This window comes from Labeo rohita, chromosome 7 (genome assembly GCF_022985175.1).
Source record: "Labeo rohita strain BAU-BD-2019 chromosome 7, IGBB_LRoh.1.0, whole genome shotgun sequence".
Classification (NCBI taxonomy): domain Eukaryota; kingdom Metazoa; phylum Chordata; class Actinopteri; order Cypriniformes; family Cyprinidae; genus Labeo; species Labeo rohita.
This window is the reverse complement of record NC_066875.1, coordinates 39,173,238-39,186,569: the sequence shown is the minus strand read 5'-3', so window position 1 is coordinate 39,186,569 and position 13,332 is coordinate 39,173,238. Positions and strand designations below refer to the sequence as shown.

At 36.3% G+C, this 13,332-nt stretch overlaps 2 protein-coding genes across 2 annotated transcripts in view; one reads left to right on the top strand and one right to left on the bottom strand.

Moving 5' to 3' along the window:
* trip6 (thyroid hormone receptor interactor 6) overlaps nucleotides 1-8,297 on the bottom strand; it is a 24,253-nt gene extending 15,956 nt beyond the window's left edge. Inside the window, exon 1 of the mRNA XM_051115152.1 lies at nucleotides 8,229-8,297. The gene's annotated coding sequence lies outside the window, so the exon portion shown is untranslated. The remainder of the gene's footprint in view (nucleotides 1-8,228) is intronic.
* bcl6b (BCL6B transcription repressor) lies at nucleotides 6,424-13,332 on the top strand. The gene is made up of 12 exons (XM_051115155.1): nucleotides 6,424-6,561; nucleotides 7,150-7,210; nucleotides 7,607-7,828; nucleotides 8,160-8,390; nucleotides 9,273-9,419; nucleotides 9,529-9,724; nucleotides 9,827-10,050; nucleotides 10,208-10,320; nucleotides 10,413-10,553; nucleotides 11,478-11,608; nucleotides 11,745-11,882; nucleotides 11,978-13,332. Exons 3-12 carry the CDS (start codon nucleotides 7,614-7,616, stop codon nucleotides 12,125-12,127), a joined length of 1,686 nt encoding a protein of 561 aa, XP_050971112.1. The 5' UTR covers nucleotides 6,424-6,561; nucleotides 7,150-7,210; nucleotides 7,607-7,613; the 3' UTR covers nucleotides 12,128-13,332.

Sequence of the window (13,332 nt, the reverse complement as noted above, 5' to 3'; positions counted from 1 at the left end):
CCCCCCCCAGTGGCTGATTTCTTTCAAATGACTTACAGACCTTAAGGGCTATGAGTCAAACAGGCCCACCAAGTTTCGTTCCGATCGGCCTCCATTAACCTTGTCTATTAGGTGCTCAAACTTCATTCTGTTCAGGAGTTATAGGCATTTTACTAAAAGTGGCCCTGTCCCCTTTGAATGCTTTGGCATCCCTTTGCCACGGCGAGTCGAAAGTTCAACCTTTTTTTGATAATTATTGATATTCACTCTCCAGAGAATCTTTCTGGACTAGTTTGCAAAAGTAGGGTTTGCAAAAAATGCGAAATACCCAAAAAGTTTGCCAAGGATTCCAACGACATAAGACACTTGAGCCTTGACTCATGGTGTAGGAGTTATGAGCAATTTTGTACTTTCGGTCACTGTAGCTCCCCCATCAGGCCAATTGGGGCAAGCCAGGCGGTGTGAGTACTACCATCCCTCCAAGTGTCAAGTCTCTATGACTCACGGTTTGATCTGCACGATCAGTTTTACGTGGAAAATTGCTAATCCGTGACCATTCTAACAATTACAATAGGGTTTCAGTGCTATGAGCTTGAACCCCTAAAATATTCAAATAGAAAACCTTTATTTTAAATTCTAATAATATTTCAGTATTACTGCTTTTTTCTGTATTTTTGATCAAATAAATGCAGCTTTGGTAAACATAAGAGACTTCTTTAAAAAAAAAAACATTAAAAAATCATAATGACCCCAGACTTTTGAACGGTTGTGTGCATGCATATGAATTTTCTTTTGCATATGAGTCGGTCTCAACCTGTGATCCCTTTCAGTACATCCTAATTTTCTTCATTGTCCATTTTTGTCCATGTCCCCACCTCCTTCCACCTTCCTCAAGAGGACAAACATCCCCCTTCATCCATACTCCACACCGGATGAGCTCAAAGCATGTCCTTATATGTCCAAATCTCTCAGCTTTAGCAGGAAAAGGCAGTTTATTGAAAGTGCACTCATTGTTTTTGCACCTTATAAACAAAGCTAATAAGTATATCATATGGCATGAACCCCACTGACTTGCATTTTATAAGCAAAATATTATCTTTTGAATTTCACAGTAGAAAAAAAAAATTCATTTATTTGTGGGTGAACGTCTTTTAAAAACTATAATATTTAGTGTAATCTTTGTCAGAACATCATTATTCCACTTACTCATATCTTGATTCATGCTTTTCAGAACAAAGAAACAGTGACTCTAGGCTGCAGCTACATAAAAACTCATTAGAGAGTCAGAGCAGCTCTGAGAATCACAATGCGGCGGTTCCAGCCCACTCCGGCCGTGCTGCCGGACACTAGCTGAGGCACGCAGCTCCGAGGATCTGATCTATATAGTGGTGCTGCTGCCAGTCTGACAGACTGTATGGTTTCCGCTAATTGGCCGAGCTCGTTTAGTAATGGTCTCACTTTTCCTCGGCCGCCCCCTCTCTTCCGTAGCTCGCACAATGCCTGGAAGTCGCCTAGACCCACATCTCCCTTACTGTTTTTTTTTTCATCTGTTGTTTTTTCTCTCTCTTTTTTTCCCTCGCACCAAAGACACAATTGATCCAGTCAGCATCAAAACAAATAGGAGCACAAAGACACACACACGCACTCAACACCCTCGTCTAAAAGATACTTCCGACTCACATTAACAGACACGGTGCATGTTTCAATACAAACAAAGGACGAATTCGGTAATTGCATAATAAATTCTCAAAGCTCAACACTTATATGCTGTTTTGTGATGGATGGCGCTATTATTTGATGTGAAAGAGAATTATGATCCATTTCACTTTAATAGAAAAAACTCACTAAAATTTGAAACATTTCAAATCATTTGCATGTACAATACCAAACGTTTTTGAACAGTAAGATTTTTAAATGTTTTTTTAGAGAAATTTCTTCTGCTCACCATGCCTGCATTTGTTTGATCCAAAGTACAGCAGAAACAGTAGAATTTTGAAAAAAATTTACTATTTAAAATAACCTTTTTCCATTTAAAATGTAATTTATTCCTGTAATCAAAGCTAAATTTTCAGCATCATTACTCCAGTCTTCAGTGTCACATGATCCTTCAGAAATCATTTGAATATGCTGATTTGCTGTTCATTTTTTAATATTATTATTATCAATATTTAAAACAGTTGAGTACATTATTTTCAGGTTTCTTTAATAAATAGAAAGATCCACACAGCATTTATCTGAAATAAAAAGCTTTTGTAACACTATACCATTCAAAAGCTTGGAGTCAGTATTATTATTTATTTATTTAGTGAAATAAATAATAGGAATTAATACACTGTAAAAAGTTTTTACCAGTTTCAACTTAAAAAACGTACGTTTAGCAGCTGCCTTAAAATTTTACGTTAAATCAACTTAAAGGTACAAGTCATTTCAACTCATAAGTTAAATCAGCTTAAAAGTAAAAAGTCATTTAAACTTATTTTATTGTAGTGAGTTCAAATGACTTGTAGTGAGTTGATTTAACTTAAAATTTTAAGGCAGCTGCAGAACTTAAGTTTTTAAGTTGAAACATGGAGAAAATTTTTACAGTGTACTTTTATTTAGCAAGGATGCTTTAAATTGATCAAAAGTGATAATAAAAAAATGTTACAAAAGATTTCTATTTTAGATTAATGCTGTTCTTCTGAACTTTCTATTAATCAAAGAAACCTTTAAAAAATTCTACTCAGCTGTTTTCAACATCATAATAATCATAAATGTTTTCTGAGCAACAAATTCAGCTTTGAAATAACAGTAATAAATTACATTGTAAAATATATTCAAATAAAAATACTATTTTAAATAGTGAAAATATTTCAAAATTGTACAGTTTTTGCAGTACTTTGGATCAAATAAATTCAGACTTGGAGAGCAGAAGAAACGTCTTTAAAAAACATTAAAAATCTTACTGTTCAAAAACTTTTGACTGGTAGTGTATTTGGTTTTAGTTATTTTAATTTTTGCTTTATTTTATCCTGATTTAAGCACATTATTTATTCAACTTAAAAAAAAAAAAAAATCTTTTGAACAATGTAAAAGATGACCAGTATGTCATGCTGAAATATTATACTTCACATCTAGCAAATTATTTCTCTTTATGGATAACTGTATAAAATGGATATTTGTTTTGATTACAGTTAAAATTGTTATTAAAATTATTAGTGTTTCTAAATGTGAGAATACAGTGATGGCAAACACAAACGAAATGTAAATATCTTATGCTCACCAAGCTTATTTGACCAAAAATACAGTAAAACAGTAATGTTGTGAAATATTATTGCAATTTAAAGTATTTGTTTTCTATTGTAATATATTTTAAAACACTTTATGATTGTAATAACAGCAGTTTTATTTTAATTTTATTCTATTACTCCAGTCTTCATTGCTTTTAAATGACTAGTGTTAATTTTTTTTTCTTTTTTGAGCATGCAATGTCAAAAGTAATTTATATGTAAAAAAAAGCCATGCACGGTCATGCACAATTAAATATCAGCTGATAGCAATAACTAAAAAATCTATATTCTCCTGTATCCTTATTTTTTTATTATTATAAAAAGTTTAATAAACAGATTAAGCAAATAAATAAATAAATCTATAGCCTAATACTAGCCAATAGCCATGCAGGTCAAAGCAATCATTGCCTTGTGCATGAAAAATAAAATGAATTAAAAGAAACCCAAACCATATTTTGCGAGCAAAATTTTATATAGACTTAATTGTCTGTGTCCGTATGCCCATTTGTAGGTTTTCCCTCCAAACTCTCCATGAACTGTGAGTGAAGAAGGTGAGGTAACTTTCCGCTTGTTTTTGAGCTATTGGAGACCTACACGGGCCCCCATATCCCTTGTCTCATTCTCCTGCCTGCTTTATTGACGGATGTCCTGCGCAGGCGTTTCATCCCCGTCTCTGACTCTGTGTGTGTGTGTGTGTGTATAGTTGTGTGTGTCTCACAGGAAGCCTTAAGGGGGGGCAGGCTGTGGAGCGGAGGGGGTGTTCCATAGTTCCTGCACATCTGCAGGCTGCATTTCTCTAGGTGTCGCTCAGTTGTTTTTCGATCGTGAGAGAGGGATATCACCCAAATCACTTTTTTTTAAAAAAATTCTCCTATTTCCTTCCGCTCATTGCCCATAACAAGCTTCCAGAAGCACACACACACACACACTCTCCTGTCACAGGAAGCCAGACGGAGGTTTCCGGCAACCCTTGAGAGAGGCAGGTGAGGCCTAATTTGACCGTACCTGCTGACCTGACTGCATTTGCTGAGTTGCTTATCTTTGGTCTGAACTAAGGTCGTGCCCTTTGTTTAGGCCATGTTTACTGTGCAACCTGGTTCAATCAGTCCATTCTAAATTACTTATAGGAAGTTAACTCTCCAGACTCATTTCAGATGGCCTACTTAGATTTCTGATGTATCCTCAACATTCTGGAGTTGATTAAAGTTAAGACAAGACTTTCGTGCAATACTCATTTTGTTTGTGCTATATATTTTTTAAAAAGCTGTTAAAAATTAAGAATAAAAAGTTAGGATTTTGTTGGATGTACAGTTGAAATTAAACATTTACATACACCTTGCAGAATCTGCAAATGTTCATTATTTTTCCAAAATAAGCGGGATCATACAAAATGCATGTTATTTTTTATTTAGTACTGACTTGATTAAGATATTTCACATAAAAGATGTTTACATATAGTCTACAAGAGAAAATAATAGTTGAATTTATAAAAATGACCCTGTTCAAAAGTTTACATACACTTGATGCTTAATACTGTGTTGTTACCTGAATGATCCACAGCTGTTTTTGTTTAGTGATAGTTGTTCATGAGTCCCTTGTTTGTCCTACTATTCTTCAGAAAAATCCTTAAGGTCCCACAAATTCTTTGGTTTTTCAGCATTTTTGTGTATTTGAACCCTTTCCAACAATGACTGTATGATTTTGAGATCCATGTTTTCACACTGAGGACAACTGAGGGACTCATATGCAACTATTACAGAAGGTTCAAATGAGAAAAACACATTAAAAGCTGGGGGGGGGGGGTGAAAACTTTTGAACAGAATGAAGATGTGTACATTTTTCTTATTTTGCCTAAATATCATATTTTTGTTTCATTTAGTACTACACTTCAGAAGCTACAGAAGATACTTACATGTTTCCCAGAAGACAAAATAAGTGAAATTTACAAATTCAAACATTTTTCTCCCCCAACTCTTAATGCATTGTTTTTCCTTCTGAAGCATCAGTGAGTGTTTGAACCTTCTGTAATAGTTGCATATGAGTCCCTCAGTTGTCCTCAGTGTGAAAAGATGGATCTCAAAATCATACAGTCATTGTTGGAAAGGGATCAAATACACAAAAATGCTGAAAAACCAAAGAATTTGTGGGACCTTAAGGATTTTTCTGAAGAATAGCAGGCAGTTTAACTGTTCAGGACAAACAAGGGACTCATAAACAACTATCACTAAACAAAAAACATCTGTGGATCATTCAGGTAACAACACAGTATTAAGAATCAAGTGTATGTAAACTTTTGAACAGGGTCATTTTTATAAATTCAGCTATTATTTTCTCTTGTGGACTATATGTAAACGTCTTTTATGTGAAGTATCTGATTCAGGTTGGTACTAAATAAAAAATAACATGCATTTTGTATGATGATATTCTTATCAGACTGTTTGATGGTTTAATTTCTAATTATACTGACACTTAGAAATTTTATAATATATATAGTGCATATACTGTACATACATACACACTACTTTGCAGGATCAAATTGCACAGTTCTACCCAATCTTATATTCATTTGCCTTGTCATTGATCTCAATCCTCAAAAGACAAGCTTGTCAGAAGAATTCTTGTGACAAAGTTAATGTATTTGCACAAACTTCCTCTGAGACAGTTTCCCTTGTCCTGGACAGAGACTGGGTTGTGCCCGTTTGCTTTGGTTAGCTGAACTCCTGGACAGTGTTGACAGGACATCTGACCCGTTGACAATGCACATAAGCCCACGCAGGCCAACACACCCCACACACTCTAACACACAAACCTACATTCCCTGAATTCTTCACTTCCATACAAACATTAGCAAAACACACACAACATGCATCAAAAAGCACTCTACCCACTTTCCTGTCATCATTAAACACAAAAGAGCTCTAATACACAACTATAAATACTGGACACACAGGGGCCTGGAGCCTTTCCCGCTGAGCTTCCAGCGCGTGGGCAGCATAGGGGGATTCGGGCCGGTGTTTTTTTTCCCCTGATCTCAGACCATCTAGATCCGGACCTCGGTCATTCTAAGAAACGCCACAAAACTGACCCAGGAGCAGTGTGAAAAGGCAGCTTCTACTAACACAGGAAATAAACACCCTGACTGAATGAGACTTCCTGCACAGCGTTATAAAGGATACTCTCTCGTAGGTCAGACTGGTCAGTTTTTCAGAGACACGCTTGAGTGAGGGAGGTTAGACCGTGTGTGTGCGGCTGGGATCAGAAGAGAGGAGCTGTAAGAACAGGGCGGCGTGTGTTCTCGTCCCTGCTGGTCGGGGTGAGTTTTCTGTTTAATCTGTTTTTATGCATTTTATGCATTATGCTAAATTTTACCGATGTTTTCATGCAGACAAACAGTTCAACTTTTAGCATATGAATTCACATTTCCATTTAGTTCCTTAAAGATGTAATGTTTTTTGATGGTTATGTTCAAACCATATGCAAAATGTGTTTTTAATGGAGCCTTACTCAGCTGAAAAGGTGTTTCATAAGATTTCATCGTTTTTATGGGTGGAGGCCCTTTGTAGGCAAAATGCAATGAATGAATGGTCATTTTTTCCACTGTTGTCAAAACTTGAAGTTTGATTTTTTTATGTTGAATTATTGCAATGCACTTGCTAAGAGGTGCAATGGAATTTAGTAATTTTATAAAATAATATTTTTAAAAGCTTTACTGTCCTCATTAGACGTTTCACTGCTAACTGGACGAATGCCATAGTCAGTGCACAATTGTATTGTGTATGTACAGTTTTGCAGAATGCTTCTACAGATTGTTGTTGTTTATAAAGTAACATTTAATTTTAAGGATGATTTACTTGATGCATGTGAGTTCAATTTATGTATTTTCTTTATTTTTTGATGGCAGGTACGAGTAGGGAGCTGGTCTCCCCAGACGCTTTTGAATCTCATTTCATCATCTTTGTCAGGTAAAAAAGATATATGTTTACTAAACATATTTTCTGATAAAGCTTCACAGGACCATAATTCATATGACTACACTATATTGTTATTTAATTAACCTTAAGTCAAATTTTGGTTTTGATAAATATGCAAATTAAACTATAGTATTATTTCTAAATATAAACATTACTTGGCTTTAAAAGTCCTGGTTTATATCTTTTACACTGTATAAATATACATTTTAAATTAAAATAATATTTGTAAATATCAATAAATTCTAATTTGCTATAAAAGTCTTGATATATATATAATGTTATTTATAAAATCAATGCATATTTATGTTATGTTATATATATTCTTGCTTTTTAATCGGTACAGCTTAATTATTAGTTAAAATGATGCTTACATCCTTTATCAAACAGAAAACTTATGCAAATGGAAGAAGAATACCGAAGCCCCTCCGAGCACGCTGCTGCCGGCCATGAGATGGAGGTGAAAGGCTACATTAAAGAGTTCACCCGTCACTCCAACGACGTGTTGCTGAACTTAAATGAACTGCGGCATCGGGACATCCTTACAGATGCCACGCTGCTAGTGGGTACCGCCAAGCTGCGCGCCCACTGCGCCGTGCTCATCGCATGCAGGTTGGTCAACAAGGAGCGCCGTGATGCACAGCCATTCACTTTCTCGCACCCTCCCTCACTTCTTCTTTCCTGTCCCCCCTCGGCCATTTTTCCTGTTTGTGCCAAGATTTGTCTTTGTTTGAAGACATTAGATCATTCCTGCATGAGATCATATTCCGCCTGCGGAACATCTTTTGTCTCACAAGTATTTTATCACAATAGACACACTTTTTTGTTTTTAGAGTTTGTAGTCGGCTTTGTTTTTCTTACACTGTTTGTACATTAAAAGTTTTTTTGAGTAAATTGTTGAATCCTGGAATCTTGCACCTAAAAATAAACATGTTTTCCACAGTGGATTCTTCTACACTCTCTTTTCTCGTCGAGCGGCCGGTGCTGGCGGTGAGCGGGGGTTTTCACTCACCCTGCCCGAGGGGCTGGACGCAGGCAGCGTGTCCCTGCTGCTGGACTTCATGTACACCTCCTGCCTCCCTCTCACGCCCCGGACAGTATCTGACGTGCTCGCCGCTGCCACCTATCTGCAGATGGAGCATGTCGCGGACACCTGCCGAGCATTTATTCACAGGTGAGAAAGAGAATAAAGACCAAAGCAGAGGAAATAGCAGAACACAGTTGTAACCATTTCTGGCGACACCAGAGACAATGACGCTACAAATTTGATTACAGCTCAAACCTTATGCAAATAAGCAGCAATGTGACACATGAAGTACCCAGCTGGCAAAAATGTTCTAGGAATTCAGTGACAAAGGTTACTTCGGAATGTTCTCTTGACGTTCTAAACGTCATTGAAATGTCGCATTTTAGAATTTTGCAAACGTTATGGAAACACTACTTTTGAAACATTTAAAAATGATACTGCGCTAATGTTCTGATAATGTTAATAAAGAGCAGATAAGATAACTTTGAACAAACATTCTATCAGCTACGTGAAGATGGTTTGTTCATAAATTGCCAGAAAGTTCTGATAACATTCCCTCTTAGCTGTGTACTTTGCCAATGGTTTCCCAGAAGAAAGGTACAAAGCTGTCGCTGAGTCAGTATGCTAAGGTACAAAAGCTAAAAAGTGCATCTTTGTATCCTGCTTACCCATAATTGGTACATATTAGTGGTTTAAAAGCAATTATTAGTATCCAAATTGTACAAATCAGTGCCTTTTGAAAGGGTAATGGTCCAGTGAAATTTTTGTACCTTTTTATCTGAGATTACAGGAGTGCAGACAGTGATTCACTCCCTGATACAGGATTGGATTCAGCAATCAAGTAGCTAAAGAAACTCAGAAATCTCCAATGTCATTGTGAACACGCCTTTACATGTACATTTATCAGGCCATTCATTCTTTGGGAATCAAATCTGAATGTTGGTGTTGCTACCATGTTCAGTTGCGATTCTGTGGCTATCCAGTGTTCTGGAATATACAAACTAAAAGTTTCTTTTTTTCCCTCTGCAGTGAAAGGATCTCTGTGAGTCCTTCTCTAATGGAGCCAGCCTCCAGAGCACCCCTCGGTGGAAGGTCACCACCTGTTCATCCCGCCGTCTTCTCCTCCCCCTCCAGGCCTACCGCTGAGGCGGAAGATCCCATCCCAGACAGAGCCAGGTAAAGCGGTTATAGAGAGATTGTCTGATAATTCGATTTTGATGCTTACACTGTATCCCATCTCCAAAAATGACCAAAAAGGCATTAAATGCAATGACTGTGTCTACAGGGTTCCAGGTGAGAGCTTTGCCTCGCCAGATCCAGAAACTTGCCTGATTGCTATCCCCAAATCTCAGACTCTAAAATTAGAGGAATCTTCACCTGCAACCCCGTCCACACCATCTCCAGACAGTCCTTTCCATTCCAGCGGGCAGCCCAACTCACCTGCTGAGTCCAGCGGCTGCAATCTGTCTCCCCAACTGAAGGTGTGCATGTATGATTAGAACTGAAGAACTGAAAATTGACACTGGAATTTGCTTAGCCTAAATAAATGAGTATTTACTAATTTCAATATTTTATCCTTACAGAAACGATCTGAATCCAAGCCTACTCCTGACCCAAAGGCCTGTAACTGGAAGAAATACAAGTATATTGTCCTCAACCCTTTGTGTGCCACACCTATAAAGGAGGAGGGGCCCGGAGAGGAGCGGCAAGAACAAAGCCACGCCCCCTTTGACAATGATAGGATGGAAGTGTCATCTAAAACAACAAATAACATTTGGACAGGGGAGGAGCCTGGAATGAATAATAGGTGTGTTTTGTTTCTTTGACTTAATTACATTTAGATATTACATTTACGTTAATTAATTAATTAATTAAAGAAATTTTGACGTAACTGATTAATAACATGTAGTTATGTTGAATTTAACAAAATTGTAACATACTGACCATTGTTCTGTTTCCTCCAGGAAATCCTTGTCTCTTCCATATAACACATCACAGCCAAAAATATATTTTAGTCCCCTTCATGTCATGGACCGCAATTTGCAGCCCCTGCCTCTTTCGATCAGTGAGGATAAAGGTGAGTAAGCATCACTTAGCTTTACTCTGAATAGATGTGCTTACAAAGATATACAGACTGATTTGATTTTTCATCCTCTTCATATTTGAAAGGTCTCTGCAGTCCTTACGTTTGTGCCCAAATCTCCAATCAGAGCCATTTACTGGGCCAACACCCAATTAAGTTTGAGAACCTCTCTACACAGCTCAGTTACCCTGGAAATCAAGCCACAAACACAAAACCTTCCTGCTCAGGTGAGGCTGCTGACTCAACAGATAATCATGGCTGTGTAACGTAATTACACTAAGTTGTGGAAACTACTTACAGTTGAGTATCAATTAATGTTTTTTTTAAGAAGTCACTTCTGCTCACCAAGGCTGCATTTATTTCATCCAAAGTACAAGTGCAAAAACAGTAAAATTTTGAAATATTTTTACTATTTAAAATAACTGTTTTTATTTGAATATATTTTAAAATACAAATTATTCTTGTCGTCAAAGCTAAATTTTCAGCATCATTACTCCAGTCTTCAGTGTTACATGATTCTTTAGAAATCATTCTAATATGCTGTTCAAGAAACATTTTTTATTATTATTATTATCAATATTTAAAGCAGTCGAGTACATTTTTTCAGGATTCTTTGATGAATAGAAAGATTCAAAGATTAGCATCTAAAATAAAATGCTTGGTCAGTACTTTTTTTGTGAAAGAACTTTCTACTCATCAAAGAAACCTGAAAAAAAGTTCTACTCCGCTGTTTTAACATAATAATAATAATAATAAATGTTTTTTGAGCTGCAAATCGGAATATTAGAATGATTTCTGAAGGATCATGTGATTGGAGTAATGATACTAAAAATTCAACTTTAATCACAGGAATAAATTACATTTTAAAATCTATTAACATAGAAAACAGTTATTTTAAATAGTAAAAATATTTCAAAATGCTACGGTTTTTGCTGTACTTTGGATCAAATAAATGCAGGCTTGGTGAGCAGAAGAGGCTTCTTTAAAAAAACATCAAAAAACGTACTGTTCAAAAACTTTTAGTTTATTTCTTTAAAATAATTTTAAAAATTGATTTTAGTTAGTATTATTATTTTGATTATGTAAATAAATAAAAATGACAAGTTCTGACCTAATTCATTTTATCTCTCTTATGCACTCGCTGACTCCAGGAGACAAGCCGTACCGCTGTAATGTGTGTGGAGCACAGTTCAACCGCCCTGCAAATTTGAAGACTCATTCCCGCATTCACTCTGGAGAAAAGCCCTACCGCTGCGACACATGCGGAGCCAGATTTGTCCAGGTACGTCTGCACAGAATTGCATGTGTCATTCATGTTTTCAAGAATTTAAAATTACATTCTTGAGTATACATATGTGAGTATATCCATAAAAAGAATTAAACTAAAATTATATTTTTGTAAAATGTATGTATTGTAGGTAGCTCACCTGCGTGCCCATGTTCTGATCCACACCGGGGAAAAGCCGTACCCATGTAACACCTGTGGAACTCGTTTCCGCCACCTGCAAACGCTGAAGAGCCACCTGCGCATCCACACTGGAGAGAAGCCTTACAGCGTAAGTTGTATTATAACTCATATATTTTATTATCTATCTATGTACTGCAAAAAAAATGTTGTAATCTCACTCTCAGCTTTAATCTTTTCTTCCAGTGTGAGAAATGTCATCTGCATTTCCGTCATAAGAGCCAGCTGAGGCTTCACCTGAGACAGAAACATGGCGCGATCACCAACACCAAGATCCGCTACAAGGTTCTGGCTGACCCGTACCAACCTGGGCCCACCCTGCTACAAGCTTGCTAAGGGGCACGTCAAAACATCTCAGGCAGTGTTGCTATATGCTCTTTCTGCAGATAGGTCAAGATCTAAACTGAAAATTTAGGCTAAAGTTTGATGGATCTATAAATCAGTATTGTAAAGAGTTTAAAGAGGTGGAGTGCTGCATTCGAGGACAGTTTGACAATAAATATAGCAATGAATGTAGTCTTCCAAGAATGCAGTACTCCTGCGCTAGATGTGCTGACTATTATCTTTATTATTTGTTAAAATATGAATATTTATTTTGCTTTGCATGTTTTATGTTTCTCATGCTATTTAATCATAGTTTATGCTGTTTGTTGTCATTGGCCACTTTTTCTGTGGCAGGAAAATTTGTCAAAAAGTATACAGCCCTATTCAGACGGTAATTGTTTCTCAATATGAGAATATTATGACAATATGTGAAACAATTACTGTCCAAATAAGGCTTAAGACAGTAAAACGAAGCATGTTATTTGAAAATACTTCAGTAGATATGGAAAGAGTTACTTAAGAGATGGTTTGTGGCAGAGTGTGAAGACGTTTATTAGGAGTTTAGAGTTGGAGGTGTAAGAGTTGAATAAAGATAAAAATGAATGGATATATGGAATTCTGCAAGAAAGTAGGAAAGATTATGAAAGGAAGATGCATAGAGAAGAAAGGAAGTGAAAAGAAGGAATTAAGCATGTATGAGAAAGAACTGATATTTTTTTGGTTAATATGCTGTAATTTTATTTATTTATTTTGTTTTGTTTGTTTGTTTTGCCCAAATGCATTGCTCTTATTTGTTCATGAATCCTTTCTGGTGTTTGTACTATATTCTGTTTATTATTTAAGAAGATAACAGAACAGCCAGAAAGGCAACCTCATATATAACCTCTTAGTTGCTTATTTACCAGTTACTCAGTATGTCAGTGTACTAATTTAAATGGCCTGGAGCCTATTTGTGTTTAAGTGACAAGACAGAAAGACATTTGTAGAGGATTAGCCTCTCTTTTAAAATGATAGAGACAATTTCATGATTTTTATGGTGTATTATAGTTGCTGAGAGTCCAAGCAGGTTGAGGACTCACACTAGCCAAACTAATATACATGTAAAGAGTGATGATGATAATGATGAGGATAATGATGTCAACAATATTATGTTGCGCTCTTTTGCTGGACAAAGACAAGACCTATTTTATATAAATTAAAGTTAAATTAATTTGTCA